This window comes from Misgurnus anguillicaudatus, chromosome 21 (genome assembly GCF_027580225.2).
Source record: "Misgurnus anguillicaudatus chromosome 21, ASM2758022v2, whole genome shotgun sequence".
Lineage (NCBI taxonomy): Eukaryota > Metazoa > Chordata > Actinopteri > Cypriniformes > Cobitidae > Misgurnus > Misgurnus anguillicaudatus.
The window spans coordinates 42603092-42621238 of NC_073357.2; the positions used below are offsets into that span (position 1 = coordinate 42603092).

At 37.2% G+C, this 18147-nt stretch overlaps 1 protein-coding gene across 1 annotated transcript in view; it reads right to left on the bottom strand.

Annotated features, from left to right (window-relative positions):
• cdh16 (cadherin 16, KSP-cadherin) overlaps nucleotides 1–18147 on the bottom strand; it is a 33617-nt gene that overhangs the window by 13999 nt on the left and 1471 nt on the right. The window contains exons 3-11 of the mRNA XM_055208017.2: nucleotides 15003–15137; nucleotides 14520–14649; nucleotides 12457–12615; nucleotides 10163–10359; nucleotides 7166–7291; nucleotides 5039–5189; nucleotides 4727–4939; nucleotides 4400–4476; nucleotides 2771–2962 (exon numbers count right to left, since the gene is read on the bottom strand). Coding sequence (XP_055063992.2) covers nucleotides 2771–2962; nucleotides 4400–4476; nucleotides 4727–4939; nucleotides 5039–5189; nucleotides 7166–7291; nucleotides 10163–10359; nucleotides 12457–12615; nucleotides 14520–14649; nucleotides 15003–15137 — 1380 coding nt within the window. The remainder of the gene's footprint in view (nucleotides 1–2770; nucleotides 2963–4399; nucleotides 4477–4726; nucleotides 4940–5038; nucleotides 5190–7165; nucleotides 7292–10162; nucleotides 10360–12456; nucleotides 12616–14519; nucleotides 14650–15002; nucleotides 15138–18147) is intronic.

Sequence of the window (18147 nt, forward strand, 5' to 3'; positions counted from 1 at the left end):
AAACACAATATCTGAGGTAACTTACAGGGCATGAGGTTACATTGCGCATGCCATGAATCGTTGAACCGTGCGACGCACACGCGTTCCGAACCGAGACATGCAAACCGAACGGTTCGGATTTTTTTCATGAACCGTGCCACCCCTAATACCTTCTTCTCTGTTTCTCTGTTTCATCTGAACACTGATTCAGTTGGTGATAGACAACATTACTTACATGATTCTTAATATTGCATTTCTAAAAATATAGCACAAAGGTGCCTTTTCCATGTTTTAATAAGTGCTGTGACTTCTTGTACACACTGGCCCGGCTCTATGCATGGGCAGGGGTAAGCTAAGACCACCCAAACATCTTTCTTGCTCACCCAATCAGAATTCATCATTCATATTTTATGTTACTACAATTTATACATTGTTAAAAGCAATCTGAGGCAGGCTATGTTAAAGCTTTTAAAAAGGGCTATAGACCGTCCTAACCAATCAACAATAGAAAATGTCAGTATTTTTCTGTTTTTATTGGCTGAAAGAAACGTTACTCTACATTCACGAGGCGGCCTCTGTCTGTAGGGAAAACTTGACTGACGCAACACAAGAATTACTTGTGTGCAATGTTTTAGCCTGTTGTTTCTGATGATCCGGAAAAAAATCAATTTTCCACGGCTTCCGCTTTAAAAATAAATCCGTTAAAGGACTTGACTTGTTTCAGTCATTTGAGTCCATTTAGCAGTCATTTAATGATGGATGGTCTGTTCGCATCTCATAATTGGATTGAAAATTACTGAGGGCCTTAGGCATAAATGCATCCACGATGATTTAAAATGCCCAAAATAAATTCAAGACAAGGGCAAACGTGACCCTTTACAATTAAACAAAAAATATATGACAGCACTAGACTTAGATCTGTTCACATTGCGTCACAAACCCTTATACACATTATTTTTGCAGCATTGAGAATTACAACCAATTACAGTCATGCCTGTTGAGCAGATGAATGTAATGGCCAATCGTGTTTTAGTTTTTGGTTCAAATGAAAGAATTTGGTTAAAGTGTGCAATGCCTTTAATGAGTTTATCATAAACAACAGTGTGCAGATGCAAATTAGAGATTCATTGTATTGTGAAGTCAGACTTATTAGTGAGTCATTAACTGTTTCAGTGTTGTTTGCATGAAACAGCAACCTAATAACTTGCTCAGCTTGTTAATATGCCGGACATTGTTTTCAAATGTATTCTAATCTTAAATTTGTGCAATTACATAATCTAATAATTTTGTACATATAATAATCTACATAATTATATATAGGCTATATAATTGCCCACCCAGGAGGATATCTGCCAGCCCACCCTTTTATTACTGGCAAGAACCGGCCCTATGTACACGTGTCTGTAATATTAATCCTATTTCTTCAACCAGAGTTGAATGTGTTCGGCACACCTGTCAAACTGCAAAAAAAGAGATCCTTAAATCCTCAGGCAATGCCTACATAAACAAATCTAAAACAAAAACACTGTTTATAGTTTCTGACAACTGAAACAACACAGCTCATCACTCTAACATGCTTCGATTCTTACAGATGTTTACAAAAAAGTTTACTGAAATATACAGAATGCATGTGGTCTCCAGCCTGGATTGCACATGGTGCAAACATGTAATTAGCACCTGCTAATAAAGAGAAAGATACAATTACACAATTACAGAGCCACAGTAGCAACAACAGATGAAAACCCTAGGAGTGCTGTGTGGAAAACAAGACAAGACAAAACCAGTGTTTGTATTTATTTTACATATTATTAAATATCCAGATTAAATTACATATAGGAAAATTGTAAGAAGTTACTTTCTGACTGCTCAAGAGATTTCCAGGATTTGTCAGATGTTTAATTTTAGTACAAATTTATCTTTACTGTTTTTCAAAAACACCTTTGTATAAAAATAAAAATTAAACATTAGCTTTTAAGACAGTGTAATGAGAAATGTATGTTGACTTTTATTGCTACACTTAAAATAAATGGTGCTAAATAGCACTAAAAGTGATTCATAATCATAGGGGAACCATTTTAAGTGCCATATAGCACCTATGTAGAACCACATTGTGCTATATAGAACCATATATGGTGCTATAGTGGTGCTATGTCTCCCCCGGTTCTTTATAGGTGCTTTATCCCAGCAAACACAGAACGTTACCCTTTCATTAGTTTTAGTTTATCTTTTGGTTATTTTTTGGGGAACCAAAAAATAACGTTCTGGGAACGTTCTTTTTAGGTTTTATTTTTTTTTGCAACCATAAAATAACGTTCCCATAACGTTGCAGGGTGGTTGTTTTTAAATAACCGAAAATAACTTATACATAACATTCTGTAATAGTTATTTTTTGGTAATTTTTTGGAACCATAAAATAACGTTCCAATAAAGTAGCAGGGTGGTTATTTTTAAAATAACCTAAAAATAACTTATACAGAACGTTCTTTAATGGATATTTTTAGGTTATTTTTTTTTTTTTGAAAAATAAAATAACGTTAGGGGAACGTTTTTAGAACCAAACACTAGCACTAAAAATGGTTCGCTTATGATTACGAGCTTTTGAGTGTATTGAAAGGAGATTGATGTCTTGGCATTTCTGAGCATATTAAGACATTATTGAAAAAAACTCAACTTTCATGCCACTGGATACGTTTGTAATCTGTATAATAGCTATCTTGATTCCCTTGTTTATTATGATCTATAGTTGACATGTAGCTCATAATGAAGGCTGTCAGTATAATAGAGATAATACCTTATCAAGGATGAGAGCAGCTTCATTAGTTTGTCTGTCTGTAACTAGAGTAAAAACCTCCTCCTCATTTCCAGACTCAAGCCGGTAGTCCACCTGCCAGCTGTCTCCACCCCACTCATCTGCATCCCATGCTGACACAACTGCCACTGTGGTGCCCACGGCAGAATCCTCAGCCAGGTGAAGGGGCCCATACTGACAAAGAGAGAGAGAGAGAGAAAGAGAGAGATTATTAAAATATATAATAAGCTCATATAGAGGTGTATGCAATTAGGAGAAAAAAGCGCATAATAAATAAAGAGATATGATTTAAAAGATGGTAAAGGCTGATAAATGTGGTGACATAAGGAAAAGTGGAGGTAAGAAAAGAATAAAGATGAATCATAGAAAGGCAGTAAACTGGGGAGTATTTGAGTCAGAAAATGTGTCAGGAAATAACCTCAAACCATTATTCATTTCTTTAATCAGAGCAAATGGGTACATCATGTGTAAATGGGATATGAGTGTACTTCAGAATATTTCCACAGAGGAGAGCTTTCTCAGATAGATGGTTTATTGAACCCTAAGCTTTAGTGCTGTCTTTGGCAGTGCTTTATTCAGATATGCACTTTTTCTCCATCAGCCAACAGCAGTGTCTGCACACCTCATAACAAAACTTCGGACCCTCTCCAAACCATTTTTACTTCCAGGAAGACAAACACTGAAGCAGTGGAAACGAAACAATGATTTCTGATACCTGACTATTAGGCAAGAGTGCCTAAAAGTAGAAAAGCTGCGTTTGTATTACTGCAAACACTGTTGTTTAGTTATGAATGCAAACCAGCCATCATAGCAGCACATCATCCATCTTAGAAAGTTTTGGCTGCATCTTACAGACTAAACTTCATTGTCAACTAAAATAGAAAACGCATAATAAAATGAAAGTCACACAGCCAGAGGGATGAATTTTATGATGCTACCAGAATGCAAAACAGAGCACGTCTCCTCTACCTGCGTCTTCCCCGACTTTCAAAGCAAATCTAAATATACCTACTGAGTTCATGCCAGAATTGCTTTTTGTGCCCTTCCACTGTTCCCACCCCCCTCCTCCTCTTAACATCAGCAGTCACCCTGCATCTCCTGTATTATTCACAACACGTGGGAGTAAACACATAGGGTATTTTCCAGAAACCTCCATCCTGCATTTGCTATCAATCCATCCCTCATCTCTTCTCTAAAACCACCATTAATTTAGTGAGAGGTCTGCTCTCTGTTTATTATTCTCTTTGGCCACATCAATAAACAAAAATGATGACCTAAGAAATATGATCAGGGCTCCTTTGCATAAGTGAATGTGCTCATGTACCATAAATAGACAGGCCTACAAATAACTGAGTGGTTGTATTTAGAAAACTACCTCAGAATAAGAAACTATCAGATGTCATTCAAATAAAGTGCAGTACACAGAGTGTATACAAATAAACAAATAAATGTATTCAAATCACTGGGAATGCTGTTTGTTGAAATAGCCAAAACTTAAAAAATACACACTCCCACTCAAAGAGAAAAGCAGAGAGAAAAACAGCACATTTAAAGAATGTATCCAACATTTCCTTTACATACAAAATTGTATTTCACTTAAACACACACTACCTCATGATGGGAGAAGATTGGAGGGTTGTTGTTTTCATCCAAAACTTTGACTATGACAGTGCAGGAGCTGTTCAACCCTAAAGAACATTTCAAAGAGTATATAGATTTATTTCATAATAAAGCAACATGAGAAGTTGCTGTTGCAAGATCTCATGGCACTGACTGACTACTTTTCTGGTTCTACATAGTCATGATCATGTTATTAAATATATTATAGATGTAACTTGGTGGCACACTAGTCAAACTAACCAATCGGAGTAAACTATATAAAATGTCTTGCGGTTTCATTCCACTAATTTTGCTCAGAGATATTTGGGAGCTGTCAACCTTTAGCATCCTCGGCCGTGATGGTGAGCGTGTACTGTGGGGCAGTTCCCTCCATGCTGTCCGCCTGCACCGTTATAACTCCCGAGTCTCTGTCGACACGAAACAAATTCCGTGGAGTCTCGGGCATCTGGCCCACCAGGCGATAAAAGATCCGCACGTTATCAGTTTTGGGATCATCGTTGTCTGCTGCTTGGACTGTTAGAATTTCCGTCCCTGTGAGCATATAATACAATACATAATAATAAAATGAATAATGTAGTATTCATAGTAAAATAAGTCAGTATTTATATAGCACTTTATTGTGAGTGTAACCTTTAGTTGCAAGCTCCTTGACCACGGTGTGGTACTGCATCTGTGGGAAAGTTGGTCTGTTGTCGTTGGCATCACCTACCATTACCCTCAGCTCAACAGGCTTAGCGATTTCTCTACCATCAGGCCTCTCCACCACTATATTAATATGAAACTAAGAGAAAAGAAACAAAAATGGTGATAGAGTGGAATTCAAATGATTTCAGTTTCAGAAATCTGTTTGTCTCTGCATGTTCATGAATCATCTATGGCCTGAGCACATGCCCATATAAAAACTGCACCTGCGACCCAGTAAAATCACTTCCACCTTTTACCCCTCGGGCTAGCACAGGACATGAAACAAAAACATGTATAACTAAGTAGCAAATTAATATATGTTTTTGTATCTCTGTTTATGGGCTGGTGACCCATCATTCTTCGCCATCAGAGCACATGAAAGGAAATACACACACAATACACATAAACATGAATATGAAATGTCTGAGATTACCCTGCATGCACTACTTTTGATATTCCCTCTGGCAAATGTATATAACTTTGACTAAATTTCATTTGGCAGTGTGCAATGACATGGATGACTGCAAACCTTCACAGACATATTAGGAAAACTGTACTGTGAAATCAAATGTTACCACAGCAATGCCAGGCTAATCTCATGACTATAAATTCTCTCAATTTATTGCAGTGATGAATGGCGATCAAATAATATAACGCTGCCTCAGTTGGCTTAGTTGCCTCATTCTATTAAATGTAGTGTTATGATCATTATACCAATCAAGTACAGACATTTATACAAAGCACCAGCTGAGATATAAACACCTGCCTATTACAGCACTTAGCACTAGTGAAACATTTAACATAACTTTTCTGATCACTATTACACACGACACTATTCCTCAGCAGAGTAAAAATATAATACAATTAATGGTTGGCTTATTGATGCCTGGGTCTTGTTTGGTAATTGAAAGTCATGTATTTTAAATGATACACTGTTACTTAGGATTTAGGATTTTTTAGCTTTAGCTGATTTCACCCAGCAATTCATTTTATTGGAATAGTGTTCGTGAAGGGAACAGGCTGATTATATAATTGCTTTGTATAGACTCTGTACAAAATCAACATTTTTATGCTACTTTAAAGGACAAGTTCAATATTTTACACTTAAAGCCCTATTTTCAGATTGTTTATGATGAAATAGAACGGTTTTGACTGAAATGATGTTGGCCCGAGAATTTTCGGGTGTTTGTTGTATCACCCCCACCTCTACAATGGCTGCATAGGTGCACTGGAACAATCCTTCCTAAAAAGCATTAAACTTTCGTTTACAAAGACGTGAAACTCATCGAGTGGTCAGGGGTGTGAGGTACTGTATTACTCCGTGCCGCGAACGTTGTTTGTATTCTTGCAATTGGCAAAGGTGGATTATCGCCACCAACTGGGCTGGAGTGTCTTTTATTCAAGCTCTCAACGGAAGAATGTACGGGTGTGAGGCGTTTGGAAAAAAAGGTCCACAAGTTTACAACGAACGGTAAAACACCTGTTGGAAAGCATCTTTTGCAGCGATTTTTGTGTGAGCATATCAGTGAACACCCCTGACCACTCGGTGAGTTTCACGTCTTTGTAAACGAAAGTTAAATGCATTTTATGAAGGATTGTTCCAGTGCACCTATGCAGCCATTGTAGAGGTGGGGGTGAAACAACAAACACCCGAAAATTCTCGGGCCAACATCATTTCAGTCAAATCCGTTCTATTTCATCATAAACAATCTGAAAATAGGGCTTTAAGTGTAAAATATCGAACTTGTCCTTTAACTTAAAACATTAAGTTAAACAGCTTCAACTAGTTTTTTATGATTTATGTCAACTATTTACAGGTCAAAACTTAAAATAGTACATTGAATTGACTTGCAAAACCAAGTTTAACTGCATGCTGCTTTTTTACAGTGTAGCCTACATTTTCATGTCGTGAACTTTCAAAAATGGAAATACCAAAAAGGCCTACATAAAATCCTGTTGAAACTGTTCATTTTGTTATCTTCAAATTCAGACATGCTTTTTCACTTTGAATAGCAGTAAATTTAGTATCTATTGATGTGTGTTAGGAAAGGGCACAGCCTGTGCAAGTCGAACCTGGTCTTGTGTTTCTCTGTCCAGAGGAGCATTCAGGTAAATGTTTCCTTCTCTGTTAATTGTAAAGAGCATTTCTGGAAACTCTCCTTCAAGACTGTACTCAACTGGACTGCCACTCCACCTCACCTGTAAAAACATACACCCACAGCTGTCAGTTTCAGTGAGGACACAGACACTTAAGCAGATGAATTTGCTTGGTTGAAGCAGCTTGAATAAAAGAGTCTGACAAATGGATAAATGCACTGGTAAATGTAACTTGAATAAAAGTGTGTCCACCAAAGTATCTCAAATACAAAAACTCTTTCCTTACACAATGTTTACAAGTCACCTCTGAGAACACCATACATCTGGCTTAGACATCAGATTTAAACAATCATGACATATGATGTTCGAGGGAAACCCTGGATGTTTGATTATTGTTAACAGTTGGCTGATAAGTAAGGGGACCTGCCAAAACAAACCAGCCTTCCTCGCAACAGAGGGATTTTCCATTCTGCTACAACAAATGATGCAAACGGTCCTGGAAAGGGTGTGGAATAGCACCGAAGAAGGAGAGAACCTTGGAAGGAGGACAGTGAGGGCAGCACTTGTATCTTTTCAATAACTCATCTTGTGGCTGTTTGTTATTGAGATACCACTCAAGCACTTTGTATACATCAGAAAGACTCTGTAAAGATGACCTGCCTACATCATTATTAACAGTTAAGGGAGCAAAGCTTTGAAGAAATAATTGTGTGTCCCGCTGTTTTAAAAACGGTAAGCATTAAACTCAAGAAGAATATGATGTCATCTATTTTGTTACCATGACTGACATGTTTAAATGTACAAGAATGTTTAAGAAAAGGTTTCTGTTTGTGCATGACATTTTTAACCACAACTGCATCTTTGTGTAATATAATATAATATAATATAATATAATATAATATAATATAATATAATATAATATAATATAATATAATATAATATAATATAATATAATATAATATCAGACATTAATTAAACATTGTTAGTGAATGCAAATATCAAGTGGAAAAAGGCACTTAGATAAACAATGCGGATAAATGTGGCTGACTTCTGCTGTATTCTCTTGAGTCATGTCACCTTTCTTTTGATGGTCACATGTTGAGGTCACCTGCTAAGCATTACCAACAAATTAAGCTCTTCATATGAAATATCAAAAGTGTTTTGTAAGAATACATGGAATGCAGACTGAGAAAACTTTTGTAGGTTCTAACTTTTTTATGCCTAAAAAAAGCAAGGGTGAAATGCAGCAGGCACTGTCCTGCAGTGTTGCTATGAAAGACAGAAAATGTACGAATCACAGTCTGAGTCCTTCATAACCACTAATCTGTTTCATAACCAGTGTGACTCCAACCACCCACATGCCTATCACAGAACACACAGGAGTGGGTGGAAAAAGGCTTTCCCCAAATATACAGAAGTACACCACACATACAGCAAATGCTCATTTATGTCACTTCCATCAGGATCTATTCTTTTATTTTTTATATAAAAATCAGATTTTAATCAAATATACTTCATCTAAATCAGCAGGGCTGATTCAAGGTCATACTCTTGAACGAACATTAATAAAAAACAACTAAATAATAACAAACAGGCTACTAAAGTATGGGTGTTAGTGCATCTTATATTTATTTTTAACATTTATTTTAATTTCTTTATATTTGCATCTTTTATATTATTAAACTAACTACATCTTTATTAATTTCACCTCATATTATATTGGATTTTGTTGGTGGTTGGAAAAACATTCTGCTACAAATATTTTTCATGCAAATTCATAAAATTTGTATACCGGTTTGATTTCCTTCCATAATATATAACATATACTTTGGTATATTTCACAATTTTAATCTATTATGTCAATCTATAGATGGTTCTAATATCTATTTTATAGGTTTAACAAAGCAAAGTCCAAGTACTTCCGGAAACTGCTTAAATGCTCCTCGGTTTACATACCCCTGGTTTAGATACAGAAGGCGACAAAGAAAATGACTGGTAATGATCCAGGCAGTTTAAGTGGGCTGAAAATGTGTTGGTGTGTGTAGGAGGCATCCATGAATAAGAGACGAGCAAAAGAAGGATAAAGATTCTTACAAAAAAATTACCTTTAACCATAAATCATGAAAAACTTGTGACGTTGTTAAACAGGCACAAACACACATCTCTGTCCACTGTACACTGCAGTGTATTTAAGCATTACCCTGATGTTAAGTGTTAGGTTTCCATAACAGTGTTTAACTTTGTCATCAGATTAAATGTAAAATAAATTTTTATTGTGCTGAGCAGTTGAAAGCAGATGCCTCATATCTATTATCATGAGCGTATCAGGTTTTCCAGAAACAGCAACTGAATGTTGAAATAGACAGTGAGTCGTGACTATTATCATAACATCTGAACACAAGCAAAAGGTCATTTTATTATGAAAAGCACGGCAACAGAGCGCAAATTAATAATAACTAATTTAATCCAAACCACAAAGCAATGTGATTTATTCGTCCTTTATAAAAATTGCGTTTTATTGCCAAAATCCTAGGGAAGATCTACACTGCCCATAATATAAAAGAGCAATCTTTCTTGATCTACCAATCAGATATGCCACTATTGCCATGGAAACGAAAGCTAAGCTCAGCACCAACCTCATTCTCCTATGAAGCAATGCAAATGAAGTAATCAAGTTATCCTCCATTTATTCAAACATTGTGCAATAAACTTGCAAAATATGCTATTTTATCCTTCATCAATTACAAAATGTAATAGTTTTATTTTGCACTGTTGTTTTTTATCATGCCATTCACAGCAGTTCATAAGTTCATTATCTATAACAGATGCATTGCCCCAATCCTGTAAAAATTAAATGAATATTTTGATAAATAAGGTGTCTAAAAGAGTGATCACTGTTGCCATGGGCCAGGGTGCTGCTATGTGTTATATATTATGCCATAGATGTACCTAGAGTTTGTCAGATATCCATACCTGTGAAATTTGGATGGGGTAGGGTCCAGGCAGATTCTCCTGCAGTCTCACTAGGTCAGGTGAGGCCCATGTATTCCCAGTCACCTCCACTAATACTGTTCCGGTAGAGAAGAAAGCATTGGCCTTGCCAGCCATGTCCTGCACCATCACAGAGAGCTTGTAGCGGCCACACATCTCTGGATCTAGCGTTGAAGCACCTTCACACCAATAAAATACAACAAACTCAGAAACAAATAGAAAACACAGATCATCAACGTCCAAATAATTCCTCATACAAGAGCATTGGATGTATGTGTAAGGCTATGTGTTGCTTGACCTACAAACTGTGTGTTAAACAACGGACCTCTGATTTTCCTTTCTGTTAGTAAACTGTAAAAGGCATGATTTGTTTATCACCGAACCGTTCAATTTTATTTGTGTCAGGTTGTGTTTACCAGAAGATAAACCACCCTGGACTTAAAGACCGGAATTATAAAACCTTCCATTGTCTGCACCGCAACAGGAAAACTCATACAAACACAATGCACAAACACTGTGTGGGCACATTAAGCCTCTCTCTCTCTCTCTCTCTGAACAAATGCCAGGCTGCTCCGATTGCATCTGGACCTGAAATCACCTGATCTGGCCTGATGGGTGAGCTCTCATTCAAATTAAACGGCTTGCTTGTCTGGCTTTGTGAGCAATGATACCGTTCAAAATCATTTTCATTTTGGTTAGCATTTTTAGAACATTAAAGGGCCAGTTCTGTTAACAGCCATGTTAACTATGCAATAATCAAAGCGTGTTGGACTGTTTGAGTAAACAGAGAAAGTTATTAGCTTATTTCATGATGTGGTAGGGATGAAAGAAATGACAAGTGAGGAATATAGACAAGGAATACTTTATCCGGTTTATACCAAGACACAGAAAGGGTACATTAGGTTTTAATATTGGACTATAGTATGTGCTAATACGTGTCTGTGTATGTGAGAGAAAGATAAAGAGGGATGCTCATAGGGTGGAGAATTAAGTGCCATGGCGTTTAGGGGACACCGATCAGCCATAACATTATGACCACCTGCCTAATATTAATATTGTGTAGTTCCCCCTTTTGCCACAAAAACAGCCCTGACCCGTTTAGGCATGGATACCACTAGACCTTTCTATCAGAACCAGCATTCACTTTTCACTTTTTCAGCAATTTCAGCCACAGTATTATCTGTTCGATCGGACCACACGTGCATGTGCATCAATGAGTCTTGGCCGCCCATGACCCTGTCGCCAGTTCACCGCTTTTCCTTCCTTGGATTTTTCATAGGTACTGACCAATGCAGACCACGAACAAGAGCTGCAGTTTTGGAGATGCTGACCCACTTGTCTAACCATCACATTTTGGCCCAGATCACCTAAGTCGCTCAGATCCTTATGCTTGCCCATTTTTCCTGCTTGTAAGACATTAACTTGTTTGTCCTCAAAGTTGATGTGTTAGAAGCATGACAAATGGCCAAGGGGAGCGAAGGCTGGCCCGTGTGGTCCAATTCAACAGACAAGCTAGCTGAAATTTGCTGAAAAAGTGAATGCTGGTTCTGATAGAAAGGTTTAGTGGAGTGCATGCTTCGACTGGTCAGGGCTGTTTTGGGGGCAAAAGGGGGACCTACACATTATTAGGCAGGTATTCATAATGTTATGGCTGATCGGTGTATTTATCCAATGCAGATTTTTTTGATTGCAGAATTATAATTTTTTGGTAACACTTTATAATAAGGTTGTATTTGTTAACATTATGCATTAGCTAACGTATACGTAACAATAAGCATTAAAGTTTTTCCGCATTCATTAATCTTTGTCAATGTTTGTTAATGCCAATACAGTTATTGGTTCACGGTGCATTAACTTGTTAACTTGATTTAAAAAAAAATGTATTAGTAAATGTTCAAATTAACCTGAACTAAGATTAATAAATGCTGTAGAAGTATTGTTCATTGTTAGTGACAAGCTTCTCAAGTATGCAACAAATACTCGAAATGTGACCTCTGCATTTAACCCATCAAGTTATGAACACACACACACACACACAGCAGTGGGCAGCTATCCCAGCGCCCAGGGAGCAATTAGAGTAAGGTGCCTTGCTCAAGGGCACCACAGTTACAACTCGCCAGCTGTTAGACTCAAACCACCAACTCTCAGGTTATTAGCAAGACTCTCTAACCACTAGGCTACAAATTACTAATATTTTCTCTAGTGGCCTTTTGGGTCCTACTTTATATCAATTATTTTCTTGACTCTTTATATCAATAAAGTACTCATATTATTACCATCTTCTGTAAGAGACACTTCTCCAGTAATGGCATCTATGGAGAACATGTGGCTGGCAGGGATGCGAGGGATCTGGTCCAGAAGACTGAAGCGCAGGTCTGCGTGGGCAGTGTTACGGTCATCTCGATCCAGTGCCTCCACCTGCATGAACGGGATTCCTTTGAGAATGACGCAAACATATCACATTTATTTCACACATGTGCTTAAAATCGCCAAAATCAGATACATTTGGATTAACAAGTACACATTGTTATCATATAATTAGAACTGAATGTATTTATGTACAGTGAGAGGAGACAGGAAGCAGTAAGATAACAGCAAATGTAATAAGGAAACGAATCGCCCACATATTAACAACAAACTATATTTGTACTACTAGCTGAAGTCTCTGATGTGAGTATTATATCAGCAGCAATCAAGTTTATTTTGCAATCTTGCTTTACATGTTGGTTACACAATAAAGTGCACTCCGTAAATACCTCTCTTGTACATTTAAAGGTGCAGTGTGTAATTTTTAGAAGGATCTCTTGACAGAAATCCAAAATAATATACAATACTATATTTTCAAGGGTGTAGGAAAGACCTTTCATAAAGAATCGTTATGTGTTTATGACCTTAGAATGAGACATTTTTATCTACATACAGCGAGGGTCCCCTTACATGGAAGTCGCCATTTTGTGCCGCCATTTTTCTACAGAAGCCCTTTATGGACAATTTTTTTTACTAAGTTTTCTCGGAAGATGACATGTTTGTCCGGTGGCGGCTACCGTAGCTTCTCTATGTGTTTCAAAAGCGAGGGGTGAGCCGTGGACTAAGCTGTTGGTTGCAATTCGCAACCTCACCACTAGATGCCGCTAAAATTTACACACTGCACCTTTAAAAAAATTATCAATATTAAAAGCACGCACACAAGGTAATAACAGTAACTTAAGAACCTGACCCATGTCCTTAAAAGAGGCTGATGTGTGGAGCACTAGTATGTAGTATATACTATACTGTGCATTTATCTCAATACTCCTAATTGATGCTTTGCAAAGAGAGCAATAAAAACAGCATTTTCTTTTTAACTGAAACATTTACATGACAAAACTTTCTTAGATTTTTGCTCATCTGTGGTCCTCTGTCTTAAGCCTGTGACCCAAAATTTGATTTAAATCATGAAAAAATTGATGAGATGAGCTGCGAGGAGGGCTTTTTACAAACTGAGCAAGTCAAAGTTATTGTCTATACACTGTCGGAAATACACATGGTACAGGACCTTAAAGGGTACTGCTCCAGTGACAGCTTGAGCTTGGTCCTATATTTTGATCATTTTTTTCGGTCTGTGCCGTGATTGCCAATGTGCAAGAGATGATTAACCCAAAATGTTACTTAATTTGCTTCATTTTTAATATCTGATTGCAATCAACTGATTGCGAAACAATTCACAATCTCACACAGGTAATTACAATGATGATCTCCTATACAAAAATGTTTACTCAGCAGGATGATGAATTCACATATGATACATTGATAATCAAAGTTGACTCCGTGTAAATCATGTTAGGGGTCTTTCTTAAAAGCCAGTCTAATAAAAAAAATTTAATAAAGTGAAATGAGTAATCTCTGAACATTCATAAAGAAAAGTGTGTCTTATTCATTCCAATTTTTGCTAGCAAACATCATCACTCTTCTAAAAACATTTATTTAGCCTTAGTTTATTAGCGACATTCAAGACCTTTCAGCATTCAGGAGCCAGTACTTCAAGGGCATTTTTTATCACAGTGAGGATGTACGCATCTCAATGTCTTCATGTATAACAGACATAAAAGCTTGTCATGTGTCTCCTCACAGCTAACATTCAATCTCCACTCTGCACTGAAGATACTTCTAGCTCCGCTGCTATTATCTACTTTTATCTAATTCATGGTCTGGTGTAGGAAATGTGTGCCACATTCAAACAGTTTATCTTCTCATTTAGCCTCTAACGGCTGTGAAATGTAAGGAAAAGTCAAGGCAATTAGGCTGAACGTGGAGCAAAGGAAGCTGTCTCGTGTAGCCCTGCTGAGTTCTCCACACCCACCTTTGAGAAGACCCAGCTGCACGCTGCCTCTCATGCTCTCCTGCAAGAACACTGGCACGTTGTCATTCTTATCGATGACGCACACCTCCACAGTAAAGCTCTGAGTGTGCATGGACTTTGTGAAGGACACCTGGGAAAAAGCACTCGGGTCAAAGCACTCAAGACATTTCGCTTCAATTTTGTTCAAAGTCCGCAATTTTCCGCAGTGTTTGTTTGGTTATATTTGGATGTTGCCTGACTTTTTGGGCATAGCTGTTTCTGTATACTTTTTCACTATAGAAAAGAATAACGTAAACTTTAAAAAAGACTAACGATTTAAAGGTTATATACAACTGCAAGAATTTATGTTACACAAGTATTGTAAAATGGCATCAATAAACATCAAGACTCATTCTGATTTCTTCTGTCTTTTTGTCTTTGATAAAATGCTGTGAATATTGGACTTTCTGTGATATAGATACATTACATTTTATGATTATTTACCTGTAAAGAGTAAGATGGTTGCTTCTCTCTGTCCAGAGGTTTGAGGGCATACAGGAAGCCGGACTCCACTCCAAATATCCCCTCATCATCACCACTCACAGTCAGATCAGAGTAAGTAAGGGGGAGATCAGGCAACTGTAAAATGGATAGATGGATGAATGAATGGACAGATGGAGGAATTGATGTATAAACAATACGTATTAGGTAGTGAAAGTCGACCTGGTTGATAACTGCTGAGTAGGCTACTTAAGAAAGCCACAAATGTTTAATTTTAAAAAGTATGTTTTGCTCTATTTACTGATCAGTTTTACCATATCGTTTTGAGACATGACATTATGTACAGTCAACCCCCAAATTATTCAGACCAGATATACTTTTGATATTTTTAGTGGGTGCAGGACACAATAGCAAAATAAAGTAAGCAGTGACACATTATACTCAAAGGTTCTTCATACAATTGACTACCAGTAAAATTGATAAAAACGTGTGACCAAAATAACAAGTGTTTTTCTTGAAATTGCTCATGCAACCTTTTTACACTAGACTAACGTTAAACAAAATGAAGCACTGCTTGGTAATTGGTTGACTTGTGTAGCCTACTTACATTAATCCGTGAAAAGACCGAAGGGCGTTATCACTTTGTCACACCACAGAAAAATTGTATTAACCACCCAGCCAAACTTAATAAAATAAGTTACCGATTTTTTTTTTTTAAATCTCTGCTCTCAAATGATGGGTGCGTGACTGACTGTGGGTCGCTGTCGGCGCTGAAACCACCCCCACTCGCGGGAAGCTGCCGTCTCTCTCTTAACTTTCAAACACTAGGCTTGTTCGACTTTATGCGGCGCCGCAAGAACCGACAGCCGGATGACGTCAAAGTACCGTGAGACCGATAAGAGAAGTCTAATTTCGTCTCGCTCTCGCGGTACTTTGACGTCATCCGGCTGTCGGTTCTTGCGGCGCCGCATGAAATCGAACAAGTCTACTGCTACAACCTGAATGGATGCACGTGATGTTTTTAGGGGCGGGGCCATGCGCGGTGCCTCATGCTGTGCATCATCGAGCAACTCCTTCAACTTCTACACCATGCCCAAATAATGCTGAATTTAGAAACGAGGACAAACTGTTTAACTTGTAAGTTCACAATTCAGTACTAGTTCACATATTTTGTAACGTACGTGTTTTAGCAATACAAAGGCCTACAACATTTGTGTGTTTAGAAACAATTGTCGGAAATGACTTTACCCGGTCTTTGACAGCTGACAACTATTCAACCTACTGTAATTCCTTTCACCAGTGAAATATCATATAGTTTAACTGTAAGTTAGTTTACCATCTAAACAATAGCGAATAACCTGTGATAATATGAAAAATGTTGAAGGTGTCTGAATAAATTTTGGTTTGATTGTATGACTAGGTAGTAGTGGGCACTATTTGTTTAGAAGAAGCCAACAGTGAGACAGTAATGATGTTTTATGACTGGTTGGCCCTTGTTACTGTGGCTTTAGAGACTGTTGCTGTTGACAGAAGTTATGTAGCTTTGTGGTTGACAGATGCTGAAGTTGGCTGGGCATGAGGCTACACAGTGTACAGTATTTGGTACACAGTGTATGTGGTCACCCTTAAACATCCAGTGACATGTCAACAGTTTTCATCTGTCTAACTAGTACATTTGAATTCTATTGTCTGCGTATAGGAATGAAGCTCTTGGTATGTTTCTGTGCTTGCCGTGCACGTTTAGAATAGCATGTTAGTAATTGTTTATTTGAACAGCTAAAGATTGATTGAAGGGCTAATTGCTCACAGCATGACTTTCATGGCACTTTGAAGTTTACCTTTACTCTGCCTGTTCAATCTGACAAATACGGCCTACATGCCTTCAGAATATCTAGGGAACATACACTTTAAAACCAAACTTGTAGTTGTAGGTTTCTGTGGGGGAAAGCTATCAAATTTGATTAGAGATGTCCATTGGAGAATACACCAGACAGGTAGAAATTCATGGATGACTCAGACATTATTTGTCATTTTGTAAGCTTAAACAAAAATGATGGAGCTTTCATTTTGTTGTCTTTGTTTTTGTTGTTTTTTTCCGAGTGATAACACAGGGTGTGGGCAATTATCCACCCACATACATGTAGACCATTATACATTAATTAAGGAATGCAGGAACTGTTTTGATAGCATGGCGTCAAATGCAAAAAAAAAAAAAAAAAAAAAAACGTTGAGTGAGAAACACTGGGACCCAAGCAGTCTTTCACAAATGCCGCCAATTATAATGTCAAAGTGGAAAGCTTTTTGTAGCGCAACGGGGCTATTACTAAATGCCGTCTGGTAAAAATGTCTGACATTGGGGTGTAGTAAAGCATTGTATGGAAGCTCCATATTTAGTTTGGTGACGAGTGGTTGGTGCGTAAATGTCTGCTTATGATTATACCTTGAGTTCTGAGAGCTCTGAAAAATGGAAAGTGGGGTTTATTGAACAGTACAGACAATTGCTTTCATCCTTTTCAATCTTTTCTCTTCATCGATTTTATTGAGAAATCTCTAACATCTTTTTCTGAATTGAGAATTAATGAATTGCTCTGAGCCTAGTGGTGATTCACCACATAGCTGCAAGGATGGTCCATTTTACCATTTTAAATGCAGACTATAAATAACCTTTACAAAAATGTCTTTCATTCAGTTATCCACAGAGTTGGCAATCTGTCCTTCAGTATAATAGAACTGAGTAATACTGTATTTAGCCTAACAATCTGATCAGTATTTGGGTGATTCTCACGAAAACTTGGTTTTAAAAATGTCAAGCATGAAAATGTAAAAATTGCTTAAATTTACTTTTTTTCCCATCAGACATTGAAAAACAAAGTCTGGAGTAAATGGGAACATTAATTTAAAAACTTTTACTTATCATTTAACACTTTTTGTAACATAATTTAAAAAATTTGTCCTAAAAAATCTCATTACCGCAACAGTCAGAAAACATCAACACTGACATATTTTCAAAATGACATGACAAACCTGAAATAACATAATTTGGAGATTCTGCACATGCATTTAAAATCAAAGTATTATGCTTCTATTAATTAAATTAACATTTAATAAGCATCTGTTGCGGTAATGATAATCAAAATGTCGTGTAAGC